This window comes from Haemaphysalis longicornis, unplaced genomic scaffold, assembly GCF_048455015.1.
Source record: "Haemaphysalis longicornis isolate Haplotype H1 unplaced genomic scaffold, Haemaphysalis longicornis Haplotype H1 scaffold_1, whole genome shotgun sequence".
Taxonomy (NCBI): Eukaryota; Metazoa; Arthropoda; class Arachnida; order Ixodida; family Ixodidae; genus Haemaphysalis; species Haemaphysalis longicornis.
Window position 1 is genome coordinate 230,269,956 of NW_027526203.1, and position 19,632 is coordinate 230,289,587.

The 19,632-nt window shown below is 46.0% G+C and overlaps 2 protein-coding genes and 1 long non-coding RNA gene across 7 annotated transcripts in view; 1 reads left to right on the top strand and 2 right to left on the bottom strand.

The window, feature by feature from the left end:
- The window catches only part of LOC144142586 (mitochondrial amidoxime-reducing component 1-like), a 140,705-nt gene that overhangs the window by 89,719 nt on the left and 31,354 nt on the right, over window positions 1-19,632 (bottom strand). The gene's annotated exons all lie outside the window — the stretch shown is intronic.
- On the top strand, window positions 8,551-10,464 carry LOC144142605 (uncharacterized). Its single transcript, XR_013317007.1, has 3 exons — window positions 8,551-8,692; window positions 8,779-8,901; window positions 9,960-10,464. It is a non-coding gene; the product is annotated as an uncharacterized LOC144142605 (long non-coding RNA).
- LOC144158102 (uncharacterized) lies at window positions 12,695-16,856 on the bottom strand. Its single transcript, XM_077688758.1, has 2 exons — window positions 13,740-16,856; window positions 12,695-12,730 (listed from the first exon to the last, which is right to left on the bottom strand). Exons 1-2 carry the CDS (start codon window positions 16,089-16,091, stop codon window positions 12,695-12,697), a joined length of 2,388 nt encoding a protein of 795 aa, XP_077544884.1. The 5' UTR covers window positions 16,092-16,856.

Consider the following 19,632-nt stretch of genomic DNA (forward strand, 5'->3'; position numbering starts at 1 on the left):
GCTGCGCCATTTTTAAACAAGAAAAAATGTGTAGGCAACGCCGAGTCGCATAAGGTGGAAGAGAGCTTCCACATATTGTGGCACTTCTACATTCAATCGGAACTGCAAGGGTGGAAAATATTTGTATAGAATCGAAACAACTGTAATACGCAGATACTTCCAAAAGGTTTTGTAAGGGGGTCTCAAGGCAATAGCTTGTTATTATTATTATTTTTATTATTATTTATTACTCTGATATTACCCCCCAAAACTGAAGGGCTACTTCAAAAACCATTAGTGTAAGGGATCGGTTCTATGAACTTTGATCTTGAAAAGGAAAGAAAAGCCATTTTGAGTTTCATATAGCCCAACTTTTCCTCTTTTCTTTTTGAATTTTTGGTTATATACCAGTTTGTTTTCTCATGGTGTCTGAATAGTTTTACCAAATGACGGCCCTGGCTTTTGCCGCTTTCATTTCAAACATCCTACATAGTGTAAAAATTAACGCCGGAACATGTTTTTCGAGAAAGAGTAGCGGAACGTGAAGAGAAACTCCTACAGAGCATCTTGCGCCCTCTATAAGGTTTGTAGACGCTTTAAAATCTAAACAATTGTCCAGTTACGAATTCCATAAAATCGTGCCCTTCTGTCGCTGTGCTGTTTTGACGCTGTGCTGTTTTGTCGGTGTGCTCTTCCGTCGCGTGCTATTTTGACGCCGTGCTGTTTTGTGTCGTGCTGTTTTGTCGCGTGCCCTTTTGACGCCGTGCTGTTATGTCGGTGCTCTTTTGTCGCGTGCCCTTTCGTCGTGTGCTGTTTTGACGGCGCCCCAAAAAAAAGCTATCGCAAATACCCGATCTCCCCGATGAAAACCAAACAACCCACAAATGAATGAGCGCTTTCGAACAGAAATAGCTTGCAATTTGTCTCAAGGCAGCCGATAACCGCAAGTTAAAAAGAAATTGATTCTCTTCTGCTGAAAGGAATGACCCCAAAGCACGAGAAGGACGTGAAACCCGACCGCTACTGCAAGCTTTCCGCTGCTTTCTCGCGCTGCGTCGACGCCGATATCTGGCGAGCGTAGACATCAACGTTGCTCGCGCGTCAGCTCGCGTCGCCACGTGAGAAAACGCCGAAAGTACGCTGCATGTGGTTGGGCCTCTAACTTCTACTAAATGTGCGTAAGCTCCCCAGCGCCTCAGCCCCAGCCTCGCGCACGGAGCGAAACCATCGGCCGCCGCCCAAAACGAAAGAAAAAAAAATCCCCGTCGCATGAAGTCGCGCACGGAGAGAAAGTGACGTCACGCTGTGACATCGCCATTTCAAGGGGGTGTGGTCGGCCTGGGCCCCTACGGGATATGGTTTGGGAATACGCTACCGGCGTAGGTTCTGCGCTCTAGCTGTATTGATTGATTGATTGTAGGGTTTCACGCGCCAACGCGTTAACGGCGATGAGGCGCGCCGTAGTGGACGGCTCCGGATTAATTCTGACCACCTGGGGATCTTTAATGTGCGCCGAAATCTCATACACACGGGCGTTTTTGCCTTTCGCCTCCATCAGAAAAGCGGCCGCCGTGGTCGGGAATTGAACCCGCGACCTCGTGCTCAGCAGCGCAACGCCTTAGCCACTTAGCCACCGCGGCGGGTGGTTCTGTGCTCTGCTATAACTCTATTGACTGCGGCCACTCAAGATCGTGAAAAGCACGTGTGGGCGCGAGCCCCCTTTTTAATCTTTTTTCATTAGAAACTCCAAAGAAGTCGCAGCATCAAATTCAGCATGCAACGACTACATTTCAGTCTTGCATGAGGATCTCCATCGCCGCTCTTGATAACTCATAACTCATAATACACAGTTGTGCAGTCAATCGTTCACCATAATATATTTTTGTGCTGATCAAACGCACTACAGGATGGCGCGCCCTGGAGCACAATCGAACACAGATATTCCTATAAAGTTCAATGACTAAGTGTGTCGTATGAATGATTAGTTATGGCTTCAGCACATTTTGAATGTACACAAAGCTTTTTTAGCTACTTGTTTGGATTGCAAGTCAAGCAGGTGGAGGTTCCGCCTCCTTCACTTAGAAGTATTTCTCGCAGACTACTACTACAGCTGCAAGCCGACTTGACATTTAAGGCAGTTGTTGGTTACTCGCCTAAAAGACCTCCTAACTGCAGCGCTCGTGCAGCGTGCAAGGTCTGCGCGTGCAACGCTCTCTTTTTGAAGGCACTGAATACAAGTGCAGCCAAGTGTGGGTGCGTAGTCGCATCCTACACAAACATTTTCTTCGCAAAAATCATTCGCTTTTATTAAAGGAGCCATGAAGAGAAAACACAAGTTTGGTTCATTCGAAAGATTGCCTCGTTAGAACAATAACGACACCACTTATAACGCAAACTTCGCTCAAATAAGCTACATAATTAGGAAAAAAGGAAATGACCATGCGACCCACCAGCTCATTTTCCGCAACAGAACCTATGATGTCACTCGAGAATGCTCTGCGATTGGCGGAGGCCGGCAAAAGCAAACGCATGTTAGGCAGGGCTTACAGTTTGCATAGCGAGTTATATGCCCGTGAGACATAGTGCACATTCTTATTATGACAAAGAACGGTGGAGTAAACGGTTGAAGTTCCGAACGAACACGCAAGCGTGTGCGCCAATGCGTACGAAACTACCGCCGGCCGATCTCGACATCTCGCCGTCGCGCAGACGAATTTTCGGGTTCGAGGCTCTTAGGGGCCAACGAACCGTTCCAGCACGTACAGCCGCGACCTTGCTTGGTATCTTAATCGCTTGACAGGAGGTTGGCCGTCAAATCGCCAACCAGCAAAGGTAAAAATAGAAACGAGGGGAGTAAGGAACAGCAAGCAGCGACGAGATAGTGCCACTCGTCGCAGTTTCAGAATGGTGGTCGTGTTGGCTTGCTGCTGTCGTTACGAGCTCGTTTCCAGTTTACAACCACTGAAAACTTCAGTTTGTTTGAGTACTTTACAATGAAATTTCGTTGCTGCGTTTTCAAATGCCCATTGTTAGAGATGAGGGGCCCTTGGGTTGTCTGACTCGTTCAGGCCCGCAGGTCCCGGCTCGCCATGGTGTCGGACTAAAGACTCGAGATGACTGCTTAGGAGGAAACTGTACAGGAGGTTTATTCTACATGATGACAGTCGAGACAGGAGAACAAGAATAACACGAATACAGCCGTTTAAATAGAGTTCGTATTCCCCAGATCCCTGGCTAGGGAATTTAACTTCACCCAGGTTGTCCAATCAGGCGGGCAGTGGACGACACTTGATGTACCGCCCACGACATGAGGCGTGGCTGATGCACACGGACCACTCGTTCGATGGAAAGGGTGAATATCCACGTCATGGATCGTGTCTTGTGCCGGAGTTGCACCACTTTGCGCAAGTCTTCATTTTGGAGGCCCCGTGAGAACGGAATTTCAACACGGCTCCCAGCACGTGAAGACAAGCGACTTCCTGCTCTCGCCGATGGTTGGAAACCGAAGAGCTTGGGCACTTGAAACTGCAGCTTCCTTTCGGTGGACCCTTCTTTCATACGTGTATGAAGAAAAGAAGTGGCCCGCAGAGTCCGGTGAGCCGAAGATATAGAAGCCGCCACTTGAAACCGCCGCCGCCGCTGGCGCCAGGGTTTCTTGCCTCCTCGTGCCTCTGGGTGATTCATCCACACACACTTTGCTCTAGGGCTTGCGAGGAATTCCTGTGTTGGCCGATCCTAACAGCTCCTCCGCGGCCCGAAAAATCTCGAATGGCCAGCGTTGACGACCGCTGGGCAGGAAGAGATGAGCCTGGAACTGGGTGTAGGGGCCGTCTTCCACCAAGGAACATACGATCTTGAACAATTAACAAAGGAAAGCACCAGTGGGCTATCCCATGCAACACTGCACCGCCCCACACGCAAACGTTCAGAATTCGCCAAAGACCCACCAGGCTTCCTGCACCGATAAAGAAACACTTTACCACAGAAGCTATTTGATTTTGGCTGAATTTTGGTGCCGCCAAAGCAAGGGTATAGGTCCCGCAGAAAACGCCACTGGCCGACTGCCCTAAACTAGGTTAAAATAAAAAGAAACCCCGGAGGCGATCCAACTGAGTTACTTCATAACAGTCGGCTTAAGCCATCAGCATTCGCATGCAGTTTTCCCTTCTTGTAGCGTACAGAGAAATTATACTCCTGGAGAGCTAGACTCCATCTGAGCAAGCGACCATTTTTGGGGGACATTTGCCTCAACCACGTGAGAGGGCAATGGTCGGTCTCAAAGATGAACTTTGCTCCATACAAGTAACACGACAACTTCTGCGACGCCCATACTAAACAGGCGCACTCTTTTTCCGAAGCGCTGTACGTTTCCTCTCTACAGGTCAGCTTACGGCTGACGTACAGAATCGGGTGTTCTTCGCGGTCGTCGCCCACTTGGCTTAAGACAACACCCATTCCTCTGTCACTTGCGTCACACTGGACTATAAACTCTTTAGAATAGTCAGGGGTTCGGAGCAGAGGTCGGCACATAAGCACTGCCTTGAGACTCTTGAATGCGTGTTCTTTTTCGGCATCCCAGGGTACTTCAGTGGGTGCTCCCTTTCGTAACGCGTCAGTTAAGGGGCTTGCCAGCTGTGAATAGTTCGGGATATACCGCTGGTAATATCCGACCAGTCCCAAAAAGGATCGAATGTCCGTCTTAGTTCGAGGCTGGGGAAATGCCACGATCGGAGCAATTTTTAGCTCTGATGGACTCCTAGTTCCCTGGCCGACAACATGGCCCAAGTAAGCCACGTGAGCGCAACCAAACCTACACTTTTCCGCCTTCATAGTTAGTCCGGCCTCTCGCAACCTAGAAAACACGCTCTTAAGGTGTTCTAGATGCTCTTCCCACGTTTCTGAAAATATAGCGACGTCGTCCAAATAAGGGAGAGCAAAGCCCTGCATACACTGTTAATCTGGTTCCATATAAGTTCCAGTTAAAAAGGGCGATCCACATATTTTATGTGGATCCGAACGAAAAAATAACTGGAACGAGGCATATAGGTGGATCTTATCTGGAACCGTCAACTTGTTTTCTTTATGTTTGTGATTTTTATCTGGAACCAAAAAAATGGGGTCATGCGGTGTCGGCGGTTCCGGTTACCGTTCCACTTATGTTCCAGTAAACGGTTGTGGAGAGTGCGTTTGTATATTTTTTGCTCGTGCTTTGTTCCACATAATTTGTGCACTGCAGTGAAGTATGCACTCTTTCATGCATCAACTGGAACAATGAACCACATATATATTTGGTGCTTCTTGACCGAAGATGCACTTGCGCGTTTAATATACACGCGTACCGCATATAAAATTTAATTAACTTACCCGACATCTATGAAACTGCCTTGCAGCAGTTAACTTTCATAATACGGCTAAGATGTCTTTTGACAGAAAACGAACTCCCACTTCTTTGACAACGCCGTACAAAGCACTGAAAATGTCGAGAGAACGATATCTTATATAAAAGAAGAAATTGCGGGAACCCATTTTCAGGGGTTCTGCGGCACCTCAAACCGTTTTCGTGAACGTCGTATTTTTCTAATTTGATGCGTGAAGTACAAAATCACCAGTGACTTGAATTTGAGAAGGACTAAACGTCTTCCCTTAACCCATCTGCCATTCGGGTGAAGCCATAACTGCTATAGTGCTGAAGAATTCGTGGTGCTTTTGTGAGCACCTTCATAACGACGTACTTGTTGAGGCTAATACATGTTGTGCATTTGGTTTACAAAGCTTCGCAGAAACGGCAGTTTTTGTTCAACGCTCAGTCATCATGTCGCTGTGGTGTACTAGGCGCACAATTTTAACAGCTTCTTAGGAATGCATAAATGGCTACATCCTGCGGTGGAACGGGTACTTAGTCCACGTTACTTGTGTTGGGATGGGGTACATACATAATGTTAACCGACTGCGTCACCTTTTACAGCGCACACATCATGCTATGCATGCAGTTATATGCTTAGAAGTTCGTTTGTGTATTTGTTCTCGTCCCGGCTATTAATTTCCACAAGCAAACACGAAAGCCTGGAAAACGAATACTTGGAGAACTAAATCTACCACGAGGCATTTGCCTAATATATTAATACTGAAATAGTATTCTTATTTTAAATTATGCAATGCAGTATCAGGAAAAGCCGCAGTGTTTGTTACCCTAATGTTGTTACTTATCATAGTAATTCAAGTTCACCGAATGACCTGCCTTCTCCTGCTGGTCCCCACGTTGCGGTTTTCCTGCACTATTGGTGTTCAGGAAGAAAAACTGCTGGAAAACGGGCAGATGTATTATTACTCGCTAATTAGCTATGTCGGACTGGATTCACTATACGGAAGTAGTTTTCTATAACGTGGGTATCAAAGAGCGTCGCTGTGTATTTTATCGGTATTGGAGAGGCTTGTTAAGAGAACGCAGTCAATAAAGCAGCGTCGTTTTGTTTTCACTGCAAACAGCGAAGTAAAGCGTTCATGAAAGCTTATGCACACATATCGCACGCGTTTACGGCCCGCGGCGAGAAACAACTCTAGCCCAATTAATTGGCTAATATCTGAGCTCTTTGTTCCAGCCTCAGAGCCGCGTAGACGTCCGCTTAGAGGCCTATTCCCATTTTCCGAAGCCAATAAAAGCGGTCAAGGGTGCCGAGTTTGTGATCTGTTCGGCGGACTGGTCACTGGCCACGGCGAGCATCGCCCAACCCACGGAGGAAGAAAAAGTTGGCCGAAACCATTACGAAACGACCGCCACTTCAGTGCGGCATGCCGTACGCATGCGTTGACAGCCGCAAGGCCGCGCCGTTTTGCGTGAATGCATGGTATAGTGGGACGGCAACGGGTACAACGACGATGAGTGAAAAACAGGACTGCGTCAACCATTTAAACGACAGCAGCGCCCCTATCTCTTGGCGTTTACTGCGCTAGATTTACGTTCTTCTGCATGCAGCGCCACAAGTGGCGTTCTACAGCGGTTTTCTCGATTGCTCGCGTTATGCGCCTGATGTACTAGAGGCATTGTCAGTCATAGTGGCGGGAACCGTTAGCAGTTTGGTTGTGGCGTGAAACTGCGGATTTCTTCATATCCTCGGGCTGTATTTACTGTTCGACGAAATGTTGTTTTGCCAGGAGGCTCAAAAAAGGTCAGTGCTGCTTATTTATGTTCTGGTAACGGTTGTTGTTCATTGATTTGTTCATCACTGCGTCCGATAAACATGCCGCTCCGCTGCCTGTTCGTGTTCAAGAAACGTTTGCTGCCGTTTGTGGGTGGGATTCGGCTTGACATTTCTGACTGCGTACGTTGGCTAGTGCTATTTAGAAAGTTGCTGCTGCACGCATTTCTCGAGTCTGCATGTCCCCTTACGGTGTGGTGTTGCTTAGTTGTATATTGACGGTTGCTGTACCTGTCAGCGTACTGATTCTTCTCGGGTTAGTCGCTCGCTATTGTCTCGTGCGCACACACTAAACAACTTGTTTGTCAGAGCGTCTGTCTTTAGACTTATTATTTTCAAACTTTCGTGTTAATTGCGTTGTGTTTGGTTGGCTGAGAACCATAAATTTACTGTGTGATCACGCTATTCCGTCTAATGTTGATGTGCGTCCAAGGCGTTAGCGGCAGCACTGCTTTCCTTTGTCTGTGGTGTGTGTGTTGTTCCATGTTTCTTCCAATGCCTTCGATGAATTCAGATGGTCTATTTACACTAGTCAACGTTAGTTGGCTCCGTGACGTGTAGTGAAATTCACGGGAAAGTGGTTGTCTTAGCAGTGCAAAACGTTCCTTTTGTGGAGGGGAAGGCAGGTGGAAACACGCAGAAAGTGTGGTGCCGCTTCTATGCTGTCAATGGGAGTGGCAACCTGAGACCTCAGAATAATTACGCATAAGGCTCACGTGTTGACTATTAGAAGTTCTAACAACACAAAGTAAGTATAACAATAATTCATTCCTGCAATTTTATTCTATCAATGTCAGTGGCAGCTTGTTCGAGAGTCGGAATAATTTTCAAAACGCTTAGGTGCAAAGTTGTTGCACCACGATGTGCACCAAACATTAATCCATTTCTGGTCTTCCTTGAAAGCAGCTTGCTACATTCTGTATTCATCCTATTTGACCTGTTCAGGAACAGTGTATGGCTGAATGTTTTTGTTCATCTGCAAAATAGAAATGAAAACAATTTTTTTTTCATTGCTTACATGAACCTGCGAAGTCATGGCTGTGGCATTCACTATGGCTGAAGACATCTTCGGCATGCTGAAGGGTCGTCGGGGAGAGTGTGGCGGATTATGAATACACTGTGGAGCTCATAAGCCACAAAAGAGTACCTTTTGAGTCGTGCAAATTGTGCAGATATTCACCAGTTTGCATAGACCAAGGACAGGTGAGCTTAAAGTATGTTGAAATATTTTTATATCTCAAATTTTTTAGCAAGAAAAGATTACCAGGTCTTGCGGTGTAAAAAACATTCAAGTTTCGCGGAACGAATCAGACATTGTTCAATATTTTGTCGTGCTCTCTGGGTAATGTTTTGGTACTGTTTATTTTCTAGGCAATAGGGTGAACACAGACTTGAAACAGCGGAACAAGGAATGCATATGGCCATTTTAATTGTATTTGGACCCCTTCTTGGAAGTGTATGGTCACAAGGCAGCACATTTAAGCTCTTGCACAGGATGAAATCATTGCATTCTACAAGTAAGTACGCACTTCCATTTTTGGGTCTTTCATGGTGCGTTTTTAGGTAGTTGCTTTATAAATAATGGTTTGAAACTTCTTTTCAGTGACAACTTGGCCTGTGGTTCAAGGTGACAGTAGGAGCTTTTCGGAACACGTTGGCAAAACTTTCCTGAAAGTGCACTTTGAGACGGGCCTGGCAGAAACACCCAGATCTTAATTTTGGTTGGGTAAGCTGGCATTTGCGGTACTCAGTGTTGGGAGTGTTCATTCTAATAAAATCTCACTGTTTAGAAGTTATCGTGAACAGTAATATTGGCCATTGCGTTCACATTCCGCCTACTACGGATGCTCGAACAGTGGTAAAAAAGACCTCTATGTTGTATTTAGGATTTGTTACTGTTTAGCTTTTACACCTTGAGAGTTGTTGCTGTGATATGCCAGCACCGCGGACACGCCAAACGTGGTTGCGGCTGCAACAATACGGTGGCAACTGAAGATGTCAATTTCCCGCTTTTAATACTCCCGTAGTACCAATAATACTCCCAAATACAGGTGTAGCATGAGTAATGCTTGCATTGGATTTTGATAGGTGGCTAAATAAGGGGTAATTGCTTTTGAAGGGAATTGTTTAGAACACAGAAAGTGACGTCTGCAATAAAATGTGCTATAGTTGTGATTTATAAAAAAATTGTGCAACAGCATAGTTCAGCATTACTCAGCTCAACTTCTGGCTCATACCACTACGCCAGGTAATACATATCGAGAGGGAAACATTTTAGGTGGAAATAACTCCATAAACAATTTCTGCCACAGTGCGACATTTATGATTTCTTATGACTGACCGTTTATTTCTTTGTGATAGAAACATCGCTTAGCTGCAAGTTATATTAAGACAGCCTCAGTACAGCATTCTAGGGAGCAGATTATACAGTACAGAGAACATTTTTGCTGTGAGAAGGTGTGTAAAATATAATGCAGAAAGGTTATTATACTAATAATATAATAACCTTTCAAATAATATTAATATTTCATTAATAAACTAAACCTCTCAAGGATAAAAACCTTATATTCAGGATACCTAGGCAGCAAAGTGGGATACTTTCCAGAATCAGAGCAATTTCATTGATTGTTCTGATATTGTTTAGCGCACTTTCACGTTTAGCAGCAGTCCCAGAAAAAACCAAAGAAATCACTGATTTTAAATCAATTACTGTTTTATGAAGGGGCCCAAGCAACTCACTCATTTAAAGCAACCATGTAACAAAATTGTCTTGTTTCCTTAAAGGTACATGTGGTGAGCAGTAAGTCTTCTCGATGGCCGGTTATTCTGAGAGAAGGGAATAGCGGCATCAAATGTGTCCTCAAGAAACACATGACGGATTCGCCGCCTGCATTGTCACTTCAGGATGTGGTCATCCTCCTCACCGCATGTCATCTTTTACATGGTGTTATCATGTTCTTATGGATATGTGCCTTTGGAGAGTGTTTCGGACTTTTGCAGGGAGTTCTTGGACAGCATGACAAATTAGACAGTGGCGTGGTGTCACTTAAGTTGGAGTCTGTTGAAATACCTGAAGTAGTCAGCTCTACTTGGGATTTTAAATTATTGGTAGAGGTTAAAGTATCCTTTGAAAGGCATGAAGGTGGTCAGGTGAAAGGCATGTAGGGGGTCATGTTTGATGAAGAGGTTTAAGCTACTGGCACATGCAAGTTGCATCTCAACTGAACACTGAAGTCGTGCCTTGCATTACGATTTTTTATCATTGGCACAATGCGCAGGCTGCCTTTGAATCTAATGTTAATGTAGTTAATGGCACCGTATTTTAACGTCCTTATTATTCAAGTGTAGCTCATTAGATTTTTTTTCATGGCAGTGCTGCTGCGGCTGCAAAAGTAACAGTGCGTATTTAGGCAGACGGCTTCCGCCTTCATTGATAAATTTGAGTACTGTATGTGAGCTGACACCCATGCCCTAGAAGAATGGAAAATGTGCGTATTTGGCTTGAACAAGTTTTCTCCTTTGAACAAAGTTGCATTTCTTGCTTGGCAGAAGCAGGGCTTTGGTCACAATTACACTGACAGCAAGACGGGAGGGTTTTTATAGCACGCGACTGTGAATTTTACCTCAGGTAAAATGTTGAAGCTGGAAAAAATACTTCCAGGTCTGCTTTGTAAAACTGGTCACCTGTATTTTTCAACGCTGGCTTGTTTGGTTCTTAAGGATGTCTGACTTGTTCCCGCTTGAATTGATTACGTGTATAAAATTAGACTACTTGTTAAATTTCAATATGTGTAAAATGCTCCCAGCTGCTGGTTTGCAAATTATATAAGATTCACGCTGGCTTTTATGAGATTTCTTTGGATGAATTACTTTAAACAACTACAAATTGTTTGGGCAAGTAACGTGCCTTAAGTCAAAGGCCTTTTCAGGACGCTCATAAAGTCTGTTTTGGCTACAAATAACTTGATGTTACACTTACGTCTGGTGTCAGGAAACTGTACTATCTTTAATATTCATGTTTTAATTTGTGGCATACTGCCACATGTGACCTCGTGTCGAAATGTTTTATCGTTGATGTTGGCTCGAGCGTTCTTTTCCTAAGCTCTTTCACTGCACTGTTGTAGGCTTGTGATAATACAACCGTGTATGGCTTGTTTTGAGGCTTTTCCTTACAATTTAATAGCAAACTGCATTTTCCCAAACAGTTATGCGTAAACATGGTATGGCAAGCGCAATGGGTACTTCCGTCATTGAGTTACCTTGTTTTATCTGATAAGGCAGCATATTTGATGCTCACTGTTGTATAATGTCTGTCTCAGTGCCGCGGTAGACGCACAAGTCTATTTATTTGTGACGCAGTTGCCCCTAAAACCGTCTTTATTACCCATGTTTTTGAGAAAAGGTGAATATGTGAAAATGCAACTTTGAGGCTGGTGTTATCGTTATGGTATTTATTCCTTGTACGTTGGTCATTTTCTGTGCAATTTAAAATAGACAGTTATCCATATCTGGAATGTATGCATATTTCCACCCAATAAAGTTGTATAGTATATTTAAAAGCAGTGTATGAGTCATGATAGTTGGTTTCATGTGTATTTTAATGCAAGTATATTTTTCTTTTACATGCAGCTAAAACCCAGAACAGGATTCTGCGGGTGAAGCCAAAGACTGCGTGCCGCTCTAGGTGCCTCAGACCAATATTTATATAGAACTGTGCTCCGATAGGCAACTGTTGGGAACTCTCAGGGACCACACTGCTGCGGTGGTTTCTGCTTTCCAATTGTTGGTATCACTGCGGGTCATATATAAAGGCTGCGTTAAAATGGTGCTTGCGGTTTCCTGGTGATACCAATGCATCCGCCAGCCTGCATATGACCTCGGTGTATACCGACAGGAAAGCAGAAATATTGTAAAAGTGGAGTCCCATAGACAGCTTCCCAATGTCTATAGGAACACCGTTTTATATAAACAGCTGGTCTGAAGGTACCTGGAACGGCGCACCGGATAAATTCCATAATCATTTTACATGGATCAATGTTCCCGTAACTAAACTACCCTTTTATTTGGAACAGTGATCCGCATACTTTTATTTGGAACACCGATCCACATAATTTAGTCGCAAAAATATGTGGTGCATTGTTACACTTAATTTTCAGAATATGTGGAACACGGTTCCAAATATATAACTGGAACTTTTTTGCAAAAAAGTTCCAGTTACTAAGTGGATCTTACGTGGAACCAGATTAAGAGTGTATCCCTGAGTACGATGTCCATAAGTTTCGAGAAACTGAAGGGGGCATTCTTCAGCCCAAAACTAAGCATTAAGGGTCGAAAGGTGCCAACCGGCGAGATAAAAGCGGCATACCTGCTCGCACTTTCTGAGAGCGGTACTTGCCAATATCCGCGCACGAGATCGAGGGTGGAAATGAATTTTGCGCCGCTCACTCTTTCTAGTCTTTCTTCTATGTTCGGAATCGGGTATAGTTGGTCCCTGGTAATAGCATTCAGCTTTCGGTAGTCTACACAGGGACGAGGCTCTTTGCCTGGTGCCTCAACTAAAATCAGCGGTGAGGTGTAGTCACTCTCAGCTGGCTCTATTACCCCCAAGTTAAGCATGCGCTGTATTTCAGCTTCCATTATCTCCTTCTGCCGAGGTGATACCCTGTATGGTTTTGACCGTATCGGCTCGTCAGACGTGAGCTCTATTTCGTGCGTCAGGAGGTGTGTCTTTCCTGGACGGCTGCTGAATCGGTCAGCGAATTCGCTTAACAGCCGCTTTAGAGCGTTAATCTGGCCCGAACTCAGAGATTCTGTATTTACAGAAAGAGCCACGATTTTCTCCACGCTGACGCTATCTCCTGCGTTCTCCTTCCAATCCAAAATCTCGCTATCGAGCTCCTCGGGTTCGTTTAGCATTAGATTTACGATCCCGCTGCGTTCCATGTACGGCTTCATGAGATTGCAGTGATAAATTCTCACCTGCTTCCCTCTTCCTGGAATCTTTAGCGCGTAATTCGTCTCAGAAAGTTTCTGCATAACTTCTACAGGACCGTCCCAGTGAACTTCCAGCTTATTTTTCCTCGATGGCCGAAGAATCATGACGCGATCGCCCACGCGGAAAGTTCGAAGGCGGGCGTTTTTGTCATAGTAGACTTTGGAAGCCTCCTGGGAAGCTTTCATATTGCGGTTTACTATCTCCCTCGTACTGTTAAGGCGGTCCAGTAGTTGAAGCACGTACTCTACCACTGTCTGGTTCTCTCCTGTGCCCTCCCACATTTCTCTCAGCATTCGGAGGGGGGAGCGCAGGGCTCTTCCGTACACAAGTTCCGCTGGGGTGAAACCCGTAGCTTCGTGGGGAACCGTACGCAAAGCGAATAAGGTGGCCGGCAGACAGTCCTCCCAGTCCTCTTTGTGCTCATAGCACAGAGCACGTAGCACCCGCTTTAGAACCGAATGCCATTTTTCCACACTGTTAGACTGCGGATGATACACTGAGCTGTGTAACAGCTTAACTCCGCACCTCTCTAGGAACGTGGTAGTCAAAGCGCTCGTAAAAACAGTTGCCTGATCCGTCTGGATTTCGGCCGGAAATCCTATACGCGCGAACACCGATAGAAGAGCGTCAACTATCTCTGAGGAGCTCAGTTCTTTCAACGGAATGGCTTCGGGAAATTTTGTGGCTGGACACAGCATGGTAAGCAGGTACTTGTAGCCTGACTTAGTCCTGGGCAAAGGGCCTACTGTGTCTATTACAAGCCGACGGAAAGGTTCCGAGATCAGTGGCACAATTTTCAGTGGAGCCTTCCATGTCTCCCCCGATTTGCCCACACGCTGGCACGCATCGCATGATTTTACATAGCGCTCCGCGTCTTTGAAACATCCTGGCCAATAATATTCCATTAGCAGCCGCTCTTTTGTTTTATTGATCCCGAGATGCCCTGACCAGCCATTCCCGTGGCACAGACTCAAAATGTCCGCTCTGTACCTTTCAGGCACGACTAACTGATCGAGTGTTTTGCCTTTTTTATCCTGGTAGTGGCGATACAGTAAGCCTCCTTTCTCATGCACAGTTATATTGCGTCGAGCAATGCCTTCTTTGGCCGTAACGTGCAATCTCTCCAAAGTGGGGTCCTCTCTCTGTTCTTTTATTAGTGACTCCCGGTTAACCTTAAGAAGGCGATCAAAGTTGCGTGAAGCTGGAGATAACACTGCCCCTTCAGAGCTCTCTGCTTCATTTGCTGGCTCAGTGATCGTCCCTGTTCGGTCATAGCCTTGTGCATCTGTCTGCCTTTGACAACCCGTCACTTCTTCCTCCTCAAGTATTTCCAATGGTAGGTTGGCGTGTGCCTCTCTGGCTACCTTAGGTTCGGGAATCTTACTTAACTGAGAGGCGAGCTGGCGAGTCTTAGACCTTGTCAAAGCTTGCACCACTCCCTCTCCGAGTTTCTGGCCTCCCTCGTTAAGCAATCGATCCGATCGATTTGAGAAGAGGTAAGGGTATTGAAGTGGCAGGGCCTTCGAGACTGCGGCTTCAGTGATCAGCTCCCCAAACGGCCCGCAAATCCTCACCCGAGCCATTGGCAGGCATACACTGTGTTCCTCCACCGCCTGTTTTATCCATGCGACTTCCCCCGTGAAATCGTCTGCTGCAACGTAGGACGGATGGACAACGTCCATCGTTGCGGCGCTATCCCGAAGCACGTTGCAAGGTTTTCCATTGACTTGCAGTTTGTGCAAATATGGCCTAAGGAGCTCTAGATTTTCGTCGCTTTCATCGACGCACTTGAACACTACCCTAGGTTTGGTGCATTTGGCTGCAAAGTGACCGACACCATTGCAGTTGTAGCAGCGAAGTGGCCTACTAGCCTCAAACTCTTTTTTTCCTGCTTTGTCTGCACCCTCTCTCTTCGACTGATCTTCCCGCTTTTCCGGCACTCTTTTTGGCGCCTCCGCCTGCACGGAACTTTTCGAAGAAAGGTTCTTTTTGCTGGGAACATGACTCCGCGTCACGTTTCTAGCGTGTGATGCACTCTCATCTGTGCTCAACCTTCTGCGAGTAGCGTACTCTTCCGCTAGCTCTGCGGCTCTTTCAACTGTGCCGACATTTTCCCTGTCTTGAACCCACAGCTTCACCGCTTGGGGGATGCTTCGATAAAATTGCTCAAGGCAAATGCATTCGACAACTCCATCGCGGCTTTCATAGGCCCCTGCTCCCTTAAGCCACTCCAAAAGGTTAGTCTTAAGGCCATACGCGAAATCCGGATAGCCCTCGCTGTCGCCTTTGCTTGAGCTTCTAAAACGTTGGCGGAAAGCTTCAGCTGAAAGCCTGTATCTCTTCAGCAGGCTAGCTTCCACTTTCTCGTAATCCGCCGCATCCTCCGTACTAAGTCTCGCTATCACTTCAGCTACTTCACATGGCAAGAGTGTCAGAAGCCGTTGTGTCCAAGTACCGCGAGCAAAGTTCTCCCGTTCACAAGTTCTCTCAAAATTTCCTAGGTACAATCCTATGTCCCGTCCAGTTTCATATGGATGCATGTACTTATCCATCCGATACGATACTGCCTCGCATGTTCTTTCAGGAGTCTCGGCTCTCGCGCTACCGCCATCTTTTCGTCTTTCCTTTTCAAGCTCCAGTCGCTTTAGCTCTCTTTCCGCTTTTTCAGCTTCCCACTTTTGCCGTTCCTTCTCTTTCTCCCACTCTCGTTCAGATTCCTCCTGAAGTCGTTTCTGTTCCTGTTCCGCTTTCTCTTTAGCTTCTCGAACCAAGTTCCATGCATGTACAAGCTCGTCGTTATTCTCGACGCTTTTAGGAATGATCTTGCACAGCTCTTTTTTCGTTATTTTGCTTGGCACTTCTACTGACAGTTCCTCGCATAACAAGAGCAAGTCCGACTTTGGCAATTTCATTAGGTCCATGACCCCGCTTTCTCTGCTTTGCTTTGGCTCTGCTTCCAAGCAATGTCTTGAGATTAACCCTTCTCAATTGACAAGCGCTTGATTCCCAGTGCAAGATTATTCTCTCAAAATCTGAAGCCTGGCGAATCCCATAGCAAAAGCCAAACGCTCACCCGCAGAGACAGCACGATGAGGCACGGTCCATCCCACCGCTGCCACCAGTGTTAGAGATGAGGGGCCCTTGGGTTGTCTGACTCGTTCAGGCCCGCAGGTCCCGGCTCGCCATGGTGTCGGACTAAAGACTCGAGATGACTGCTTAGGAGGAAACTGTACAGGACGTTTATTCTACATGATGACAGTCGAGACAGGAGAACAAGAATAACACGAATACAGCCGTTTAAATAGAGTTCGTATTCCCCAGATCCCTGGCTAGGGAATTTAACTTCACCCAGGTTGTCCAATCAGGCGGGCAGTGGACGACACTTGATGTACCGCCCACGACATGAGGCGTGGCTGATGCACACGGACCACTCGTTCGATGGAAAGGGTGAATATCCACGTCATGGATCGTGTCTTGTGCCGGAGTTGCACCACTTTGCGCAAGTCTTCATTTTGGAGGCCCCGTGAGAACGGAATTTCAACACGGCTCCCAGCACGTGAAGACAAGCGACTTCCTGCTCTCGCCGATGGTTGGAAACCGAAGAGCTTGGGCACTTGAAACTGCAGCTTCCTTTCGGTGGACCCTTCTTTCATACGTGTATGAAGAAAAGAAGTGGCCCGCAGAGTCCGGTGAACCGAAGATATAGAAGCCGCCACTTGAAACCGCCGCCGCCGCTGGCGCCAGGGTTTCTTGCCTCCTCGTGCCTCTGGGTGATTCATCCACACACACTTTGCTCTAGGGCTTGCGAGGAATTCCTGTGTTGGCCGATCCTAACACCATGTAGTACGGGCAAATCGTCGAGGGAGTGCGACATCCCCGCCGGTGAAGAGATCTCCTTTCATGTGCTGCCAAACGACGAACCGCGGCGAAGCAAGTGGCTACGTTTTGTGAACTTTGCAAACGGAGGAGAAAGAGAGCTGAAGGAAGTACTAGTGTGCTCGCTTCATTTCTGAGGAAGTGATTACGGCAGGGACCCTTACGTTAGCTCACTCCTGGGACATGCTGGCGCTCGTCGCCGACTTCGTCATATCGCAGTCAAAGCGCTCTGACCTTGGGGGGAAAAATGCCGTACACACCGTGCATTGACGCTCGTATCTTTCTGGTCGAAGCAGCAAGCTCGCGCGAACGGCTTTCCATACACGACACCGGCCAACTGGCATAAGCGATACTGCTACTGAAATTGAACTATTATTAACCGTAATAAAAATACGGCACATACGTACCAGTCTGTATTCGTCCGTCGCGACGGGGCTGACGAGGCAGCGGTGCCGACGGCAGGGCTAGAGTGAACTAGAATATTCTAGTTCACTGTAGCAGGGCGTTCGTCTGTTGTGGCTATCGCGGAATGGTCGCTTTCCCGTCCACCGCGTATCCCACAACTCCTGCCGCTCGTGCACTTAGAAGCATTGAGCGTTCAAGTGGTGTGAGGTTGTTAAATGCAAGCCCGAGCTCCTCGGCGAGAGTTTTGTTCTCCGGGTCAGGCGATTCCATGACTAAGGCTGCGGGTGCACTAGGTGTTACTAGTATTTTTAAAATGGCCGCCGTCTCGGTCGACTCCCGCGTGTAGGTGCTATATGGAGTCGACATACTAAGTATCTGTTTCATGGACCGGCTCTGACGCTATTGTTCACGTCACAAAACGTGCAATTTTAGCGGGAGATTTAAAATTTTGGCTTAAATTGCTCTATTTCTCAGTGAATAAAGCATTATTTGCTTCCGGGAAAGCGCTTGGGGTACTATGAAACACCTAATATTTCGAATAAAACAAACTTTTGTTTTCTCTTCATGGCTCCTTTAAGGCAATAGGCTTACGTTCTTTTTCTTTTTTTTTACACAGTACCCACAGCGCCTGAGGCATTACAGCGGGGGGGGGGGGTAGTACAACTTGGCAACATCAAAGTCAAGGAGAAGACCACGCAAATCGCGCTCACGTGCATGCACATGCAATTGTACAACGCTACTACCACATATATAAAGAAGGCATCATTGTTATATACACTGACAAGATGGCAAGCTAGGCAGTAATTTTACAACGCTACTACAACATAGTAAAGACGGCATCATTGTTACGTACACTGATAACATGGCGAGGTAGGCGGTTCCAATCACTAACGGTCTGAGGAAAGAAAGATATCTTAAACACATCAGTTTTACAAGAGAATTCACGGACCTTAAACTCATGATCTACGCGCTTAGATTTGTAATGCGGTTCCAGCATGTACAGGTCACGTCGTAGTCCGGTGCTGGAATGGTAGATTGAATGAAAAAATTTTAAGCGAAGTCTTCTACGGCGGCATTCTAGAAGTTCCCATCCCAATGCATCCTTCGTTTGTGTTGCACTGAAATCCATCGTGTAATTTCCGGAAACAAAACGAGCTGCTTGGTTTTGAACTCGCTCTAGTTTAGACATGTTTTTAACGGTCCATGGGTCCCAAACCATGCAGGCATACTCCATAACAGATCTGACGATTGATTTATACAAAAGTTCCTTTGAAACTTGAGGAAAATTTTTAGAGCATTCAGGCGAAGAAATCCCAAAGCTCTGCAGGCTTGAGCTGCAACGTGATCCACATGACGATTCCAAGTGAGGTCAGGCGTAAAGAAAACCCCTAAGTATTTATATTCCAAAACCTGTGTCAATACAGTATTGTTTACGCTATATGAAGTAATCTGTGTGTTTTTTTTTTCTGGTAAATGTCATATGAGCACATTTTGCCAAGTTTAACTGCATTCTCCATTTTTCACACCACAAGTTAATTCGTTCTAGATCTTGCTGCAAGACACCAGAATCCTCCGTGCGGTAAATAGTCCTGTACAAGACACAGTCGTCCGCAAACAGTCTCATATTTGAAAAAACTCCATCAGTAATATCATTAATAAAAATCAAGAATAGCAGAGGACCTAATACGGACCCTTGAGGTACACCGGATGTAACTTCCGCCGGAGAAGACTTCATCCCATTAACTATTACGAACTGTCTTCGCAGCCTTAAATATTCCTGAATCCAAGAGATTACCTGTGGGTTAATGTTGTAGCTTATTAATTTTTTAATTAAGAGGGAATGAGGAACAGTATCAAAAGCTTTTCTGAAGTCCAAGAATATACAATCAACGGAAAATCTTTCATCCAATGCCCCAGCAAGATCGTACACAAATTCAGTCAGTTGAGTTACACATGACAAACCTTTTCTAAAACCATGCTGTTTAACATTGAATAACGAGTTTGCATTCATGTATTCAACAATACTAGTATATAAGACATGTTCCAGAATTTTACAGACAACGCAAGTTAGAGATACTCCTCTATAATTTGAAACAATGCCACGAGGGCCCTATTTGTGGATTGGAACAACCCCTGCGTTTTTCCAATCCTCTGGAATACAAGAATCATGCAACGACTTAT

Coding starts and splice junctions, on each gene's coding strand:
- LOC144158102 (XM_077688758.1), bottom strand. CDS start 16,091: ATGGACCTAATGAAATTGCCAAAGTCGGACTTGCTCTTGTTATGCGAG. Junction 12,731..13,739: donor CCGAAATCCAGACGGATCAG/GCAACTGTTTTT, acceptor CGCTGATTTTAG/TTGAGGCACCAGGCAAAGAG.